Source organism: Pholis gunnellus, assembly GCF_910591455.1.
Source record: "Pholis gunnellus genome assembly, chromosome: 6".
Classification (NCBI taxonomy): domain Eukaryota; kingdom Metazoa; phylum Chordata; class Actinopteri; order Perciformes; family Pholidae; genus Pholis; species Pholis gunnellus.
In genome coordinates this window covers 22,266,300-22,286,101 of record NC_136532.1, presented here as the reverse complement: position 1 = coordinate 22,286,101, position 19,802 = coordinate 22,266,300, and the positions used below count along the sequence as shown (strand labels likewise).

General features: G+C 39.6%; 1 protein-coding gene across 1 annotated transcript; it reads left to right on the top strand.

The window, feature by feature from the left end:
• Nucleotides 1-443: 443 nt before the first annotated feature.
• Nucleotides 444-18,389, top strand: lhx6b (LIM homeobox 6b; the record flags this gene model as incomplete). Its single annotated transcript, XM_079160788.1, has 8 exons — nt 444-500; nt 12,713-12,841; nt 13,256-13,377; nt 15,287-15,507; nt 16,227-16,327; nt 16,424-16,519; nt 17,185-17,371; nt 18,307-18,389. 8 exons carry the CDS (start codon nt 444-446, stop codon nt 18,387-18,389), a joined length of 996 nt encoding a protein of 331 aa, XP_079016914.1.
• Nucleotides 18,390-19,802: the final 1,413 nt, after the last annotated feature.

Genomic DNA, 19,802 nt, shown 5'->3' with positions numbered 1-19,802 from the left:
TTAAGTCATTTTACCCCTCTCACTGCTTAAACAGGGGATTTCTGGGAACTGTAGGAATGTACATACAAAACCCATAATTCTTTGAAGCTGCAACACAATTGTGATATCTCCACTCTCAATACATTTTAAAACATGCTCATGACTGTCAGTGCTTGCTGAATTCTTTTCTTTTCATTGTTTAGTGTTGAAATGTCACAATGGAAAAAACGAGTGGACCGACTGTAGAGCATCCATACATCACTCTTCAATGGACCTTCAGTTTACCAACCAACCGCTGCAGCTTCAAACTATATTTGAGTTACATTCTGTTCCCTAGACATGATTGATATGAAAAAGAATGAGAGGCATCAGGAACTAATTATCAAATCATCATTTCCCCGCCTTACAAGTGCCTGAAAGGGACTCGTATCGGCGCAGGGCTCGTAGACGTGCTGCGGGTTGCCATGGTGCTGTTGGCTCAGCCTGCAGACCGAGGCTCGCTGCTTCCTATAGCACTCCTGGTAATTGAGATCAGATGCTCCTCTGAGTGGAACCTGGACTGGGAGTAACCTGGAAGCATTTATTTTATGGCGAAGATGTTTAGTTAAGCTATGCTCCCGCTCTAAATGAGCCTCGGTCCGGCTCTGGTGATGAATACGATTGGTGAAAGCACTGAAGGCTTGTTCCTGACGTCTTCCCCCCCCCCTTTCCGGATCAGGTTACAGATTAGCAGACTTCCTGTCCAGTTGTGGAACGAGCCGACCCAACTGACGGAGAGGGCGATAGGCGTACAGGCGACGGGCATCATGTGTTATCTCAGATGGGGTTTATTCCGACAGAGCCACACAGCGGTAGGTCCTTAAAACAGCCAACCAGGTATCGTTCAAACTGTTTGAAGAAGCAGCTGATTGTAAAAGGAGGACAGACCTCCTCTGGAGTCAGCTGGTGGTCCATTCATCAGTGCTGGAATTAATCAACTGTACTCAGGCCTGCACTAGTCAGTATTGTGCACATACAATGTATTAAATGACTATGTGTAATGTGAAAGGTGACAAACCCACAGAGAATTATCCTCCGACTCTGTCGTCCCCCTTAGCTGTATGGAGCTTGCACATTTAGCTCATTGTTTTGTTGAACGGCATAAAAGAAATTGGCTCTTATCTGCCAGCCGCATAATATAATCATGATGACTACCCAACAGTAGGCATGAGGTGGAAATATATCAGCATCTTAAAATACCTCGTTAAAATGGCACTTCATTTTAAAAAGGTTGCTAACCCCCTGCTGTAGATTATCAGTCGCCGGGTCCTCACATTGTACTGTGAGCTGGGCTCAAGTGTTCACAGTCCTCAGGCCTTTTACACTACACGCAATACAAAAGGATCTGAGATCAGTGGGAGGAGCGAGACTCGGACTCATTCATCAGCTGTCTGAGAGCTGGCACGGTTCACCATAGAAAAACACAAGAGTCCCCTCACTGTAATTTAGTCACTCTGCGGACTCACCACATCTTAAGTGTTCACGGTTTCAGGGCCTCACAAGTTTAAGGGTCCATGAAACGCAAACACTCGTAGCTGAGTATCCATCCACGTGTCACTTGACCAGAAGGTACCATAAGTCTTAAAATGGATAAATGAACTACGCCACCGTGTGCACTCTCTGCTTTATAACACATGCTCCTACTGAAGGACCAGGGTTACTCCTATCAAAAATAAATAGTGAGGGAGTCCTGGTTGTGCTCCAAGCAATAGCGCTCTTTACTAAAACACTCCTCTGTTTCTTGTCCCACCTTCCATACTTCCCCTTGCTGATCGGAGTGCGAGCGTGCCCGGCACCAGCCACCCCTACTTGACACAGCTCGACTCCGCCACTCTACACCCGGAGCTGCAAGGATCAGCAGTGCTGCAGGATATTGCAGTCGGCATCAAACTAAACACACAATGCGTCCTGCACAAGTAATCTCCACGTTTGAACCTATTTGATGTGACAGTTTAAACACTTGAACTCGGGAGTTGGCCTGTCAGGTGGGGGAGGTGGTGTTGGAGGAGGTTGGGTGGTGCCGTGTGTGGGCTGTGCGTGTACTGACCTAAAGGAGGTTTTCTCCGTGATTAGGAGCCCCGTTCACCTCTGATTGCTCCGGGTCACTGCAGGTGAGTGCAAGTGGTCGGAAGGAGGTAATTTTCCTTCTGGAGCTGGTTACCTGATTGGGTAAGTAGCTGATCTTTGACACTGGCCTGAGCCCTCAAACATATCAAGAGCTGGATACTGATCAGAGAGGCAAGATACACTGCTAAATTAAAATCACACAGAGCGATCACAGCATGTTAACGAAATTGAACTTTGTGTGTTTTATCATATTTGGTCTGTGGAATGATTGTGCCTAAAGGAAGCTGATTTAACTATATTTTAGTTAGATACTAACTTTCTACTGCTTTTGATCTGTTTTCTGTCATTGCCAATGGGGAAAATAAACTTCTCTCGCACAGATCCACGTCCTTGTCATATATCCAACAAACAAATAACGTGCTGCTCACAGAAATTCTCTCCTGGGAGGTTAAGAGGTCAAATTCACTTATGCAGTATGAAAGGAGGTTAGAGGTAAGGCGTAGCAACAGATCACAGGCCCTGAAGCTGGAAGAGGTTCAGCATTTTGCTAATGGATAGTCCAACCTTTTTTGCTTGCAAGGGGTACTTCAACGATTCAGTGAGAAACAGATTGACAAAAGAAAGATAAAAATCAAGGCAGCAGAAGTGAGGAGATATCCTGACTTTTAGCTCTGAACTCCTCACCCCTAACACAAGCTTTATGTTATACATTTGAAGCCAAAACTGAGTTAACCCTGATCATATCGCGATGCTTATTTTCCCAGAATTTAGAAAGCTCATTATACAACTGTTTTCACAGGCTGAGTAGAACTCCTCATGACAAGTAAACGTAATGTGTAAAATTGGTGGATTGCCCCTTTTAAAGCTTTCAGAATGAAAAACATGAGCTTGAGATAAAGATGGTAAGTAGAAACTGAATATAAAAAAAAAACCTCTGAGAGAAACAGTCAGACTATAGCTGGCGAACATAGTGAAGCATTTAGCTGATAAATAGGCAGATATTTGAACTTGGTAGAGACCAAAAACTGAACTAAATGACAATAAATATTAGACGAACATACATCAGGTGGACAGGAACACAACTCCAAAGTAATGATAATGTTGCTTTGTAATGGCTTAATGTGTAAATAAGCAATTGTTTGCGAAAATAAATTGCCAGATCAACTTAAAAGGTGATGATATGCCAGTGTTGTTATTTCAAGTGGCCAAAAAATGTGTTACTGTAGGTTTAAAAAATATATGTATATTGTCACTCTATATTGTGCCTTCATTGATATAGCTGACTTTAGACTGCAATGATGGGTTGATTGGGCAACATTTTCTAATGCCTTGTTGACACTGCACGACTTCAGCCCTCGACAACAGTCTTTGGAGTTCCTGACAAAAAACCCAAATCAGAAGCAAATCCACGTTGGCTTGTCGGTCGCCGATGATGCACCGCAGACACATTCCAGATATCTAGCAGGCTGAATATCAGGACCTGCTGGGGAGTCTGTCAGGGAGCTCCAGCCAATGAGAATTTGTAATATTACTCTATGTGTTGCATTTGCAAAATGGACCCAGGTTGTTGTTGCAGCACAGTTGCTGTACGTTTGCATAAAATGTGACTGATCTGCATAGGGTTAATAGTAATGACGTGTGGAAACAGGCAGTTATGTAAAAACATGCCGACTGCAACATCAAAGAGCATCGCTGCGCCAGTGTCACTCAACCAGTGTGTGTTTTTGCGTGACAAAATGAAGTTTGGAGACCTTCGGGGATTCCTCCTGTGAAAGATCTTAATGTGTGTGATCCCCTGTCTCACCAGTCAGTCATGTAGTGTGAACAACTTAAAAGACTCACAATTACAAGACAGCAAGTTGTGTAGTGTGAGCAGTACGGCGATCTGACAACTATTAAAGTTGTGAAGTGGAAACTTGGCTTGAGGAAAGAAACTGTCAAACTAAGCAGTATATCGACTCAAGTTTAGTTTGCTCTATTCTTAATAACTGATCCCAGACAAGTATTTGGAATGTGATGAATAACAGTTTACAGACTATTACTTTTACCCTTTTAGTTGAGAGAAAGCAAAAACACAAATTGTACTTATCAAACTCCTTTGAAATAATACAGATTGCCTCTATTAAAATTTGCAAATCACTCAATTGCCTGAAAACAATATGCAAAACTGAAATGGGTTACAAGATATTACCACAAACACCTAAAAATCCTCTCAGGTTTAGTAGGCAAAATCTATCTTTCTCTCCGTTTTACCACTTTTTCCTTGCAGCAAAATCTGCTCAAATACTTCACCAGACTCTAAACCCCACATTGGACTCACACACACACACACACACACACACACATACACACACACTCACTCACTCGAGTTACCTGCTAGTAGCACAAGCTAGCTTAAAGAAACTGCTGCTAGCCGATGCTACAACTACATTTAATTAGCAGCCTGTAGCTGCTGAGCTAGCTCATCGGCTAACTGCTACACACAGAATTCCAGCTTGTGCAAACACAAAAATAAACACCAACATTGAGACAAATTAATCGAGATTAAATAGAGAAAAAGGTGTGCGTTGGTGTCTACCTACCGCTACTATTTTAAATTAGCTTTATTTTTCTTTTACACTGCTTATCAGTTTTCTTTCTTCTTGTCTCTTGTGTTTTTTCTTTCTTCTCTGACCAATCACCACAGGTGACACTGACTGATACCAACAGTAACCAATCTAACAAAACAACTTAAACTAAAGGCACAATATGTGTGTTTCTTTATTTAGTTCACTCCAAAGCCTTCAATATTGTTCAGAATTTAACTATTTTAACTCATTCAACTAATTACATCCTACTTTGTTTATGATGACATCTTCTGAATCTTTCAATTAACCATTCTTTCTTTCTTTATTAAACTAAATTAATACTAGTTTAAAGCCAAACTGAAGTATTTCCATCCAACTTCATCGCTTAGATACGCCTCTAAAGGCACAGGGCTGTATTTCTGGGGTTCCAGTGAAGCCAGCAGATATCCGAGCCAAGACTTCCTTTTCCGTGGGCTGCTCATTGTTTACGGTTCGATTAGCAACTTGAGGTGCATGACTGATAGTTGGTGAACAGACTGTTTACCTGCATTCAACCAAAGCCTCAGAGTACAAACAGAAACCAGAATTCTTCCGATGCCAACATCTTGTCCTGTTGACTGATTCTATATGGACACAAAAGTTGTTTATAGGGATTAGCAACTAACGTCGTTTAACCTCTTACTTTTACACCAGGGCTACATTTCCAAATTCAGTTTCATCACAAACCAATATCAGTGTGGCTTCGGGATAATCTCAAGACATCTGTGTTTCTGGATGTTGTCTCTTTTGGTGTGGTAAAACAAGATGTAATAGAGGATACACTTAATTTCACAGTGCTGAGGGGTTTGTTCTTTCACCCAGCAGAGGAAAAACATCAGCGTCTTTCTTCCCTCCGTTAGTGGAATTGATCAGCTGCTTCCTGGCTGTAAATAAAGAGGCATACTGTAATCCACTTGATAAATATCAAGCAGAATACAGCAATCAGCTGAAAGCAATTTGCGTGTCTGTGCTCAAGCCAGCGGCTCGTGATTTTCTCTCCTGTCATCTATCATAGACCACACGCTTGGGCCAAAATACACAATACCCCCAAATTGCTGTCATATGGAGTGCAAGCCCTGAAAAAAAGCCCTTCATTTTTCTTTGTCTGTACTCCAAATAAACTTGTATTTGTTAAATATCTGGAGGGTTTTTTTTTCTCTCCAATACAACTTTTCAGAGAAAGGGATGGTGTAATGTGCCATTTCCTTTGTTTGTTGAAAGCTTGGCTGCAGGACTGTAATCTAGATGGGTTTGATCTCAGAGTAGATGCAGCCTGTTGAATGTTGGACGCTACAAACGTCAAACTGATTCTGCAACAAGCTCCCTATAGGCAAACATTCACTGGCTGTCTGAGTTTTCTTCTATCATTCATGTGCTTCTTCACGTCCTCAGCAGTTACTCCCTCTGAAAAATCTTACATTTTCAAGCACACATCACCAAGAAGGATTTAAACAAACAATTGGTGGAAGCATCTAGCCAAAGCACCTTTCAGCAGTGATTCCCAACATTTTTTATCTGACAAACCCCAAAAGGCCTGTCAGATGAGCTCATATACCCCATCATCTGTATCCTTCCATCGTCCTACAAACACATGGATTATCAACCGGGTGTTTTTTAACACTAATAAACAAAAGGTTATTGTCACAACATTGTTTTCATACAATTGAATTGTCTGTTTGTTGCCTCGGTCGTGTTCGCAGGCTACTATTACCACTTTAGTTTCAACATTTATCCATCACTTCGAGCTATTTGGAGTGTTTATTCTTTAACTATTTAAACGGTTTGTTCCTCACTTTTAACTACTTCAAATACATTGAACTAATTCAGAGTGTATCAATGGGTATTTGGCTAACTATTACAATGATTTTGATTGTTTATTCATTAGTTTTAGCTAAGTATTTTAACTGTTTAGCCATGCTTTCAGCTGATAGTTCAACTTCTTATTAATTACTTTTAGGAATTTAAACCATTATCCATTACTTTGGGGTATCACTGGTATAAGGAATCGGTTGGGAATACAGGTTTACATAGGAGGTAGGCCAAAACCACAGTTGCAGCGATGAATATTTTCAAGCCCTGTTCTCACACAGCCTGGCCTTGAGCCAACTCTTATCTCAAACATCTAACAATATTCACATTGCACTTCAGTGGCAGAAGTTCTACAGAAACAAGATAAGACCTCGGTGTTGCGTTTAGGGCTCGCTCCGCCCTTCTCCAAACATTTTCTTTCAGCCAACATGCCAAGCAGAGCATCAGTCATCCCTGTTACGTGGCTTTGTGCCGGTTCTCCGTAACATGCAGCCATTGAAAGAAAGAGGTATGAATCATGCACATTGCATTTTGTCTGCACCTCGCCCAAAAGAATTACAGAAAGCTGAGAGATGGAGAAAATCATGAACTGCATGCACTCGACCTGAAGAAGAGAAGACGTTGTTGTTCATGCTTGACCAAATTGTAATATCAAAATTACAAATGTATGTATCTATTTATCGATTCATCAAGGACAATACAGATTAACATTGTTATAGGAGGAAGTAAATGTAAAGCTTTGTTGTTGTTAAAGTCATTTTTTCATTTGTTATTTCCCTTTCTCAAATTCATTATCACCTGCAATTGTGTACATAGCTGTGGAATAAACAATGACGAAACACAAATGATGTTTGATCTACTGTAAAGAATCACATTTCACTGTATGAAATACACGACACAAGCATAAAATAGACTTACAATCAGTTACTGAACCGATATAATTGATCTTGAGAAAAATCAACAATCATATTATGATAGCAAGGTCACTATAGTTCCAAATCTTACATATCTCAATAAGCAACAAGCTAATTTAAGTTTTGAAGGCGAAAAAAATATTATTTCTTATTAATTAAAGGTATGGTATGCAGATTGTAACAAACTGAAACATCTCTCGTGTGCCAAGTGTGTAGGACAACTACGGCTTGAAAAGGCAAAGGGCCTTCCTAGAGCCAGTGTTTGGTTTGTCCAGTCTGGACTATTGTAGAAACATGTTGGCTGGCTCTGTGTATAAACATCTCATTCTAAGGTAACGGAAACACAACTATTCTTAGTGGTTTCGTTAACTTGAAACATAGGGAGCAGGTCCTCTTCAGGTCTCCCGTGTTGCCCAGAATGGACACACCTAACACTTACCTGTTACCTGAAGGCCACCGTAGTTCTACAAGCTTGGTGCAACCTCACCACTAGATGCCACTAAATCCTACACACTGCTCCTTTAAAACTCAGCTAATCTGCATCATGACAATGATGTCGTTTTTAGGGACTTTAATCATAAGAAAACTGAGTCTGATATTTCGAGATGACAAGTTAAGTATTGTTTGATATCAAGAGAAAGGGGTTATTATTTATGTTATAAATTAACATTTGCCACCAAAGCGGCTGCTGTTACCCCTCAAACCAAACGCTGCAGCATAGTAGTGATGATTTAATGGACAAACCCAGCTGAGAAGATATTTGTTTTTTTCATTGATTGATTTTGGAACTGTTATTAAGACCTCAATCTCAGATAGTAGTGCCTACTGAGAAGTAATAACTTAAAACTGTTGAAACTGTTTCAGAAAAAGGAGTCAAAACCCCTGTGACAGGAGGAGAAAACTAACTTCTGGCAAAGCTGCTTCTGGCAAATCAAAGCAAAAAAAAAAAAATTCCTCCTATTATTTAGCTGTCACATGACGTCTTTTGGCTGCTCAACTCCACAGGATATTCCAAATCAACCCACTGAAAATTACAGCAGTAGCTTCTATTCCACTGTTTTACCACCAAGACCTTTAAGATTTTAGGCTTTACCTCTAAGTGAAGGCCAGCGTTATAGAACCATTGTTATTCAGTTATTGTAAAAGGGCCACACCTTAATACGGGTTGTTTACCAACGTTTAGCACAGTAAATAAAGATTTTGCCCTCATTTGAACTCCTCTGCACCTCCACGGCGAGCGGACGACACACGTCATACATTGTTGACATACCAGCCATCAAGCTGTCCACTGGGGCCCATTGGAGGAGTCTAATAGCTTTAGCATGCGGTACAGTTTGTTATTATTGTGGCAGCGTGCTGGTCGCTTATTGTTTGTGTGGATCGCAGACAGCTGTGTGTAAAGGAAGGTCAAGGGCTGCAGGACAGAGCAGTCACACACACACACACACACACACACACACACAGAGAGAGCTCTATGGGATGCAACAGGTTACCCATCCTCACATATTACGATAGTCAGGAGCTTGTTGTGCGTTTCATGTTGCCAGATCGTCAAGGAGGAAATTCTGTTAGGAAGAGGAAGAGGAAACGGTTAAAAAGCCTGTTGCACAATGCATTTTTTTTCTAGATAACCTTTACAAAAGGTGCTATTTAAATCTCATCAATGTTTTATTTCTTAAATTAGTAAATATATGGGGCTGACTTTCATAATCTCCACTCAAAGTCCACTTATTTCCAGTTTCTGGAGCTTCTGATCACATTGAATGACACCAACATTTACTCAAGTACTGTACCTCGGCACAATTTTGGTATTTTTTAACTACGTCTTGGAGGTACATATTTTTTCTTCCGGTCATTAGATTATTATTGGATTAAAATGTTCTTCATACATCTGGCTAATTCTCAGATTTTATTAAGAACTATTTATATTCCTCCCTGGATACTATTATAAACATCAACACATTTTCTTTACGTCACCGTAAACTCTTTTTTTAAGCAGTGAATGGTAATTTAAATGCAGCTTTAGGGGCTTTCACAACATTGAATTTGAGGTAAAATGCTTCAAAAGGTGAAGACGTATTGGCTACTTGTCATATTTAGGGTGAAAATGGTCAAAAACAGCTTCTCCTAATAATTATCTACCCTTGATCATATACCTCAAAAATCACTGTCTCAAAAAAACTCATTAAACTGGTCAGAAACCTGCACATCATCGTTAAAGAGCGACCATAATGGAGGAGAAATAACACTCTTCCATCCTTCATCTTGACCAGCTCACTTCCAGTTGACCCTGCTCCACCTGGTAATTACAGTTAATGCACAGAGCTGCTCAAGTGTGTTACACTGACGATACAAAGAGTCTGAGGCAATGTACTTCTGCTGTTTGAGATGCTTTTTAAGTGATCAATAAGAATTAAAATGTCATTGATTTCATGGAAACCTTTACTCTAAGTCTATTTATTCTCTCTATAGGTGCGGGGAGTTTAATGATTATCGTGAAATAAATTTAAAGCTGGGGTTGTAGTGTAAAACCTTTAACACAAAAGGAAAATATGTCACCCCTGTTAAATCCCTAAAATGTCAATTTATCAAGAAGACGGATTGCCTTGTTCTCTTTACTTCACTTTAACACACAAAATATACCCTCAACTTGTAGCATGATATCCTATTTGTCAGTCAGTAATTTGTTTGCAGGATGTTATTTAATGTATAATTCCCACATGGACACCAGAATTACAGTTTCAGTGGCAAAACATTTCTTAGATAAGAACATATTTTAATACTATGAAAAAATAACTATCTCCCCTCCCAGACTCTACAAATAAAATCAGAAGAGCCCAACCCGAAGAATGTTTTTGTCTAAAAAAGTGCCCCCTTAAATCATCATACAATGACCAATAACATATTAAAGGGACTTAATCTTCAATCTATTAATCACACAATTGACAAAAACGTATCTCCTCTTGTATGTGCAAAAAGTTCCTCCTCCAATGTTAACTTTTTATGATTAGGTTTGTTTAGTGCAGAAGTAGAGTTTATGCTATAAACTTCATTTCTCTAACTCAGACTGTCGAATCTGTATATTCAGAACTTCACAAGGACTGATGCTTTTGTCCTTCACACTGAAGTTGCTTAAGTACCAGCCAGGACAAGACAGGCGGAACTATTAAAGCCACCAATAACCCCTTGAATGTGCACCTGATTGTTGTTTAAAGACAAAATGAAAGACGCATCCTAAAGGTTCATTACTTGACCTGAATTCAAAATCTCTAAACTGATCAGAACAGACAAGTGGATACGACAAAGTGCACTTAAAAAAAGAATATATTATTTAAAAAAGAAGTTATATATATATGCTGAATAGCTAGCATAATTATCATCTTGAACAGCTCTTACCCTCCATCACTCTGCAATCAGCAGAGATACACTGAAGTGATTTCAATGAAGTAACTCTGGCCTCCAATCTGCAACCACCATTTTCGGAAAAAGAAAGAAATTTAAGATAATTAGTGGGTGTTTCCGGACAGATTTTCACTAATATCTTTTTTGTTGTTTTCATATATGGATGGTCTACGTGTGAGCCTAAAGGAAGGAGGGTATACACCCGCGGGTCTGCTGGTCCAATGGGCAGCATCACATCCTGTCTGACTGAACTGGGTGTAAACTTTGAGTCGAGGCGGAGAGACGGAACCACAGCGGAGTCTGAGGCTCACACTGGTGCCACTGGGTTTTTGATCCCCACAAAGTTAATGAAGTTGGATTATTTTTTTGCATACAGAAAAAAAAGAGAGGAGAGTTTGTTCAAAGAACGATGTCTCGCGGAATTATTCGGATATTTTGTCTGTGATGTTCTGGGGAAACTTTTATTGGACGATGTTTTCGCTGTTTTTGGGAGGTTTTCCATGTATGAAGTATATGTTTTTCTATCTCCATATAGACCGTCAATTCTTATTTTACTGCCTCCAATATTTATACCCTAGCTGGTAATTAACATAATCTTACATTCCTGTTAATTTCGACAAGATGAAGGACAACACGGACTCCGGATTGCCACCTAAACGCAGATTTTTTGGCACTTTATGAATGCAGCTGTAATCACCCAGGGGAGCCTCAAGTACTTAAATGGGTCCATCATGACAACGACACAATCAAGCTCCTTTATGCCTCGAGATCAGCTGCAGTTTCTGCACATTGTCTGTTATGAATAGACCGATCTCCAATTGAGCCACTTCACTTTGGAGATTTTTCGATTTTCGATTATACAGCTATTGAAATTAGGATGCGCCGCTTTTTTCTCTCTCTTAGCTTGGTGGCTCGGTTGGCTTTTCTTGATTGCCAGATGAAATTGACACTCGGGTTGCCACTTAACAAGCGAAGCATTTCAATCCACCGCTAATTGCAGATTTAGTGCCATCCTTTCTTTTCACTGCGTTTTGATTGCATGGGAATACAGCCTCCTATTGCGCACAAGGGGAATGATCGATCATATAGGTTTTTTCTTTTTCTTCTAATTGCATCAAAATTTCTTTGTTGCCAGGGTTTAAATGCAGGAGAAACTGTTATTCCTTGTTTTGGACCGGATATAGTGTGGGTTGGGGCAGAGATGCGTAATGCGCAGAGCAAGCTCCATCTTCTCTCCAAATAGGCAGCGTTCAAGACCCGAAAATGGTGAGTCACAAACATCTGGACGAGTTTGCTTTGCAACCTTTTGATTTCTTTGTCTTTCAGTCGGTGTAAGCTTCTTTGATTCCTTCTTCTTCCTCAACTTTTTACATGCGGGGTAACCACCGCAGGACTCTGGGTTTGGCAGAGGTTCAGGTTTAAACCAAGCTCGACTGTAACTTAAGGCTGTATGCGTGTATGAACAGGGATGTCGTGGAGAGTATACAGCCACACAAACTCAATTGATCTGCTTTTAATTTGCGGATTAGAGTAAAGAATGCAGCATGTTTAGGCTGGGATAAATATTTGCGTTATAAAATGTAAATGAAACAGAATATTGTCTTATCATAGCACATGCGTGGATATGTAAGTACGTAATAAGTCAATGATCAATGTAGACTATAAATTTAAATAAAAGTCACTGGATAAAAATAAAGCCAGTAGTCTAATACAATAAAATAAGAAGTTAAATGGGCATATTAGCGTTTTTCCAAGACTGAATCTTCAGGTCTGAAATATTTCACGGACTATTTTTTTCAGTGACTCTACTCTTAATAATCTGCCTAACACAAATCAGCAAGAGACGATTTAACTATTCTTGTCTTTGGTATAAAACCGTATTTTTTTTTTACGCAGTCTAAGTCGGAGGTGAAGAAGGAGTCCGGTGAGTCCAGCCCGTCGGAGGCCGCCTGCCTCTGCTCTCCGGCGGCCAAGAACCAGTGCGCCAGCTGCGGCATGGAGATCCATGACCGATACCTGCTGAAGGTGAGAAATAAGAGGACATGATCAATATTTACACTCTCAGAAATCATAAAATGTATCCACGAAGCTTCAAGAGATTTAAGCTCAAGCTGCGTCTCCTAATTTGGTTGGTAGCTTTACTTTTATTCTGTATTTCTGTCTTTACACCTCAGATTAATTTTAACAAAATAGGCGCAAAAATAGGTGCAGAAGTTAAATGTGGTGATGGTTTTGCTCTGGCATTACAATGCATTTTTTTTAGTTCCTTCGGTTTTTAGAAAAAAAATCACTAAATAAACACATCAAACGAGTTAGATGAGTTAATTAGAAATAAGATGTACGCCATCGACGAGAGCCTCAATACACTAGTTATCGCTCACACACACTCAGACGTGCATTAGTCCGTAAGTGATTGCATTTTATTTTTAATCTCCACAGGTCAACAACCTGAACTGGCACTTGGGATGTTTGGAGTGTTCAGTCTGCAGAGCGTCTCTGCGGCAACACAACAGCTGCTACGTTAAAAACAAAGAAATCTACTGCAAACTGGATTATTTCAGGTATAAAAATCTGCTTTGTTCTGATTTATTATTTCTAAAACGCGAGAATATTCTTAAAAGTTACGGTCTGACCAGGCCTTTATTCTTAGATCATCAGTGATTTTATCTATGAAGCTTAAATATGTAAAACTTATACAATTATAGATTATTCAAAATGATTAACATATTCTAAGTTGTTAAATTCAAATGTGTCGATTACCACGATTGAACTGAGGTTATTCAAACGTATTACTTTTAAATGTAAATATCAAATTCAATATTTATTTCCACAGGTACATTTTTTTCGCTTTGTTTCGACACGCCGATGTAGTTTATCCTGATAAATAAACTGCTAATTGCCAGTGCATACAGTAATACTGTATATGGTTCATCACTGTAGTTTCGAGGCAAATTAATTTCACTGCAGATGTTTTTAATAAACAAAGAAAATAACGAATAGGCCTACTGGTCTATAGCCTACTCTATGGCGAAACAAAATAGACAAATTAAAAATAATACCGGAGCGTTTTGTACCAAAATATTCTTGTTTCCACGAGGTTTAACTGCGACTTAAAAAAATCTCCCATTGAATCCCCAAATTCATGTGAACGATCAGTAAGGGACAAATGCTTTTGATACAATACTCGAAGAGCATCCTTCCTGTTGTTTTTGACGGTAATAAAAAGCCATGCAGACAAATCAAACGTGCATAAAGATAACATAATTAACCATTTCTAGATCAGGAGGATTTTTCAATGCTTCTCAATCCTGATAAAAGGGAACGTTTTTTATAAAATATTTCAGACTGTATCTAAAAAGCATTTAAGAGCTAATTAATAAAACACTTGACATTACACCTGAATATTACTTTATTCAGGGGACAAGTTATTGGACTTCATTTAGTTTATTTTTCTGTGTGTTTTACAGCAAATTTATCTTTGCTCCCCAAGATCAATTTTTAGACTCAAGTACAGGATTTGGCTCCTCATTGAACAATATGTTCTGCATAATGGTCATGATGGGCTTTTGGTCGAGAATAACTTATTTAATATATATATATACTAACATAACCACGTTTTTAAAACTAATTCTAAGATTGTAAAAGGACAGATGAATGCACAGGTGAATTACCAACCAGGCAAAGTGGACTACTGCACCCCCCTGCATGCCAATTAGTTTTGGTAATTTGATTGAATGACAATTGGTTTAACAATTTGCACCACTGATGTCCAATATTAAATGCATTATTTGCGGATTTGACCAAGCTTTGTATTTGAGGAGTTGGGAACGTTTTGCAACATGTTTGTAATATTGTGCTCACATGGTGCTAAATAAAGTTGTCTTTAATCACACGATCACAGACTCACTGACACATAGAAACCTCATTGGAATTACAGATGCTCCATTAGCATGGGCGGATTAAAAGACAATGAGCCCCTGGGCACAGACTTTAAAAAGCCCCCTCACCACCATCCTTATAGAAGCAAGACACCCAGACTCAGACGCAGAGATGCTGTTGGTTGAAAAACTGCAGCTGAACTTCAGTATTTAGTTCACTCTGGAGAGGAAGAGAGGTGGTCTGACTCTTGTCCACAGTTCCCTGCCACAACAGATCAACAATAACACTCCTCTGCAGAGATATTATACAAAATATACAGCAAACTATAAATATAATGGGATAGATGATACAATTTCTGATGTTCTGCCTCAGATTTCTTTAGTTTTACTATTTAAATGTAATGTAACTGTAGCCTCAGTGTGCTGTGTAGCTGTAATATGAAGGGACAAATAAACAAATATTGAATAGAGTTAGGTTGGCAGATACTCAATATTAAACGATTCTGTGAAGGATCTGGACATCTGTACTTTAACTGAGGTCTGCAACCTACAGCCGACCTTCACCAGCCCGTTTCCTTCTCCTTCCTCACAGTAGGTTCGGCACTAAGTGCGGCCAGTGTGGCCGGCAGGTGTACGCCAGCGACTGGGTGCGGCGGGCTCGGGGCAGCGTGTACCACCTGGCCTGTTTCGCCTGTTTCTCCTGCAAGAGGCAGCTGTCCACCGGGGAGGAGTTCGGCCTGGTGGAGGGCAGGGTGCTCTGCCGCAGCCACTACGACATCATGCTGGACAACCTCCGCCGGGCTGCAGAAAACGGTAACAGACGTCATCAAACGTGCATCTCTAACGATCCAGTTTGGATTTCCAACAAGAATATGCAAGAGTCAACAAATGGAACAAAATATTCTGGCGAGTCTTGATCTCTTAGGTTTCCAAATCTCCCTCTAAGTTTCCTCTCAAGTAGCTTTTTCCACTCTGGATGACAACATGCAGCTCTTTGTTGCAGTCACGTAACTATTATTAAGTGAAATATGAAAATACTAGAACATTTTCAAATGCAATTCTCTAAATTTCTTAATTTCAACATGAAATATTTGATTTGATGTTAACTTCTCTAACTAAAGATAAATATCTGGGAGAATGAACAGTGGTTCTTCACCCAACATTAAATGATGAACCTGCTACATCTGTAAGGTTCCCTGGACATTTTGAGAAATTCTAACAAAATCACACATCAAATACAATAAGCAAGAGGAAGAAAGCATTATTTTACCATCAGCTCACCATGTTACAGCCAAAAAGTTGTGCTCTATATGGATCCTAAAATTCATAATAACCTTACTGGTCACACTGCTAGTAAACTAGACTCTGTGGTATACATACTTTGGACTGTGCGGTTGTTGGCAAGAAAACATCTTAATTGCGTTACATGAGTTGTTTGGACAAGTGTTGTTTTGTGTACCTTCACAATATGCTGACTCAAATGTAATTATGGGGAGAAGGAACAGAACTGTTGAGATTGTGCTCTCTTAAAGGGACAGGACTCACTCTGGAGGGAGCGCTGCCCTCTGATCAGGACTGCCAACCAAAACCAGCCAAGAGGGCGCGGACATCGTTCACTGCTGAGCAACTGCAGGTGTGTGTGTGTGTGTGTTATTGCAGTCAGTGTAGTATTACGCGTGTGTATATATATGTATATTGTGTGTGGATTCATGACTGTGTGTCCTCGCAGGTGATGCAGTCTCAGTTCGCTCAGGACAACAACCCTGACGCTCAGACTCTACAGAAACTGGCAGAAATGACGGGACTGAGCAGACGAGTCATACAGGTAGGAAATAATAAAGCATACGATTAAAAAACACTAACACAGCAATTTTTGAAGTAGTTAAAACCTTGGGGTTGAAATACTTTTAAAGGGTTGTGAGATTTTTAGTGGAATGAGACAAAGGGAAAATAATAACAGATGTTCACATCTTTTTCAACAAATAATCCCCTAAATCCAGAAAATGTCCCCCAGAGTTCAGAAATGTTCTTGCTTGTAGCTCCTTAAAATGAAGCACTGTCTACCTGGGACCAGGTTTTCCTTCTGAAATATACAGATTTAAAGGATTTTTGGAGACCAGCCGACGTGAAGTATCTGGTATTTCAAAAGAAAAGAGCAAATTTTGAGAAAACTTTCACTTTCTTTCCATTTTTATCCCAATTTAATGAACCTGTGACTCCTCAGATGTGTGTGGAAACTCATTTAGACCACTTTAAATACATACATTCTGATGTGACCCAGACCAATGAAATGCTTTGAGGAAAACAATCAGAGTAGTTTCATTGGTTACACTCTAACGCCATTAATCTCATGGCTAAAATCCTCCCACACCACACTGTGGAATGACAAACAAATGAGGAACGACACTCAAACCCTCTTTACCACGGTGTTGTTGTTGAGTATATCCCTCCCTGATTGCCGCACGTTCACTATCTGAACTATTTCACCAGGTCTGGTTTCAGAACTGCCGAGCTCGACACAAAAAGCAGCCGCCTCTGAGCGGCTTCTCTCAGAGCGGCTTCTCTCAGAGCGCTCCGATGTCCAGGATGCCTCCGTCGCTGCCAGACGATATCCACTATTCACCGTTCAGCAGCCCGGACCGACCACATCTGCTGGCCCTGCACGGATACCTGGACAGTGAGTTTAAGGGTCTTTAAGTCAGTGCCACTTTGTTAGGGACGTTAGTCAATTAACACACATAACAATTATACATTTGTTAAATAGCATTCACTACTTTAAATGCTTTATGTTTAATAATCTATTTCCCAACACTATAATTAGCTAATCAGTAACGTAGCACATTTACTTTTTTTGAGGTGCTTGTACTTGTGTATCTCTATTTCATGCTACTTTTAACTTCTACTACATTACATTTCAGATGGAAATATGGTACTTTACTTCATTTATCTGACGGCTGTCGTTACTAGCTATTTTACAGGTTAAACTTAACATAAAAACATCAGTTCAGAAAATATGATGCACCGTTACACATACTGTAGATGTTCCCAACTGTATCTATAATAGATCAAATCAGCGAAATCTCCACCAACTATGAAAGTAAAATGCTATACTTGCACATTAAGGCTTCAGTGATAATAATCCAATGATATACTGTGGAGTAGTACAACAATGAGAGAGCTAGAGTAGTGAGATACAGGGTGAAATAGGTTGTGATTAAATGGCTAGTTTGCAATAAAGAATAATAATTAGAATAAGGGAATAGAAAATACATGTTAAGGACCAAAATTCAAAAATAAAAAATGATGAATATTTGCAATACAAGTATTAAAGCCGTATTTTGGTCTTACATGCACATGTAAAATCCCACACAGTGATTTGGGGCTATAACATTAAAATGACATTATGATAAAGTGTTGAGGGCCTAAGTTGGAAACGCTGCATTGTAGTTTTAGAAATACGCATTCTGAATGTACCCTGAAGTCTCTGTGGCTTCACTCAACATTGAGGAGTTGTTTTTTTTTCCGTCGTCAGCAGCATTTCCATGAACTAAATTACATTAACGTGCTCACGTTGCTCCATAAACTCACGCGGTCTCTCTTTTCTTCATGCAGCTCATCCCTTCTCCGTCCTCGCCGCCCCGGGCCACTTGACCCATCCCTCCATCTCTTTACCACAGCTTCCTATCAGCCGCTGACCTCCTGCGTCATCACCGTTCTGATGATGTGGAGAAAAAGAAAAAAAATCCTTTTGGGACGTACTGTCAGTAATCTGCTCCGGTTGGGAGCCGAATCCCTCGGGGCACGCAGGACCTCGGTGATCTGTTTTCAATCAGTTGGATTCTTCTTTGCTGTGAGACCATCTTTGAAAAGACAGCAGACTGTGGAGAAATGGCTCACCTTCATGCCAACATGGGAGATTTTTTATTTTTTTTTATATTGCAGATAAGAAGACCACTTACATTTTATTTTTCCTCTTTTTGATGGGACTCAAAACATTGCATCAGGTCAGGATTGTTTTCCTTTTGTTTTCCCACTCAACGTATTTTAATGATTTTGCTGCAGTATGAAAACAGGGAGTGTTGTAGCAGTATTACAGTAAAACCTCAGCAGTTGTTTTTTGTATTGGTGATGAGCACGTTTGCAGCTTTACTTGTTTGTTGTTGTATTGTTGTCAGAAAAACTCCTTATTTATTCAGAACAAAACTTCACTTTTGAAAAAAAAAAAAAAAGCACTTTTAAATGTGTCTTGAAATGAAATAATTCAGTGATTGTACATTGTAAATACTGCTACAGTTTAATAAAAATGTATCAGAGCCGTTATGAAAATGTTAGTGTTTGAATAATTGAGGATCAGGTTTAATTTACTCGTGCAGAGAGAGCAAGAGGGAGAGTGTTGTTACGTGTGTGCGTGTGTGTGTGAGGCTAAAAATGTCAGGAGAAATGAACATTTTCTAAGACATAAATGTGAATGCATCTCCACATTACATTAGGGCACTATTTTTCACACTAAGTGCTACAAAAATCAAAAGGTCGACTGTCAGAGGCCAAGATCTTGCAGTAACCTATTATTGAGCACAATGTCCTGCACTTCATCTCCAATTTACATGCTGTAGCTACTTAACGGGAAATGTGATCAATCCTACTGTGAAAGCGTGGCCATTGATCTGGCAGCTTGTGAGGCCTTTTAACACAGATTATCTACAGTTGTTACATTGATTGACAGCACTTAAGGAGCTGCAATGTTAAGAATGAATGGAATACTTTGAGTTAAAGAATATCAATGTGCCCCCTTTCTCTTAACCACTAAAGGAAATTCAGGGTATGCCACGCCCCTGCACTTCTAGCTTCACAATCCTGAGAACAAGGAGCAGCCCAGCACTGATACAAGATATTTGATGCTGGATGAGACGTTGCTATTTGAAAGATTAAGAAAATCTGTTGCTGCTGTCTCTGCCGGTATACATGTATATGTTTTATACATAAACATATAACATACACAAAGGGATCCATTTGTTTTCTTTAAACAATAGCTTAACATTTTGAAAAATATACTTATATGCTTTGCTTCCAAAGCGTAAGATAAAATTGAAAGGCTATCGGCCAGTTAG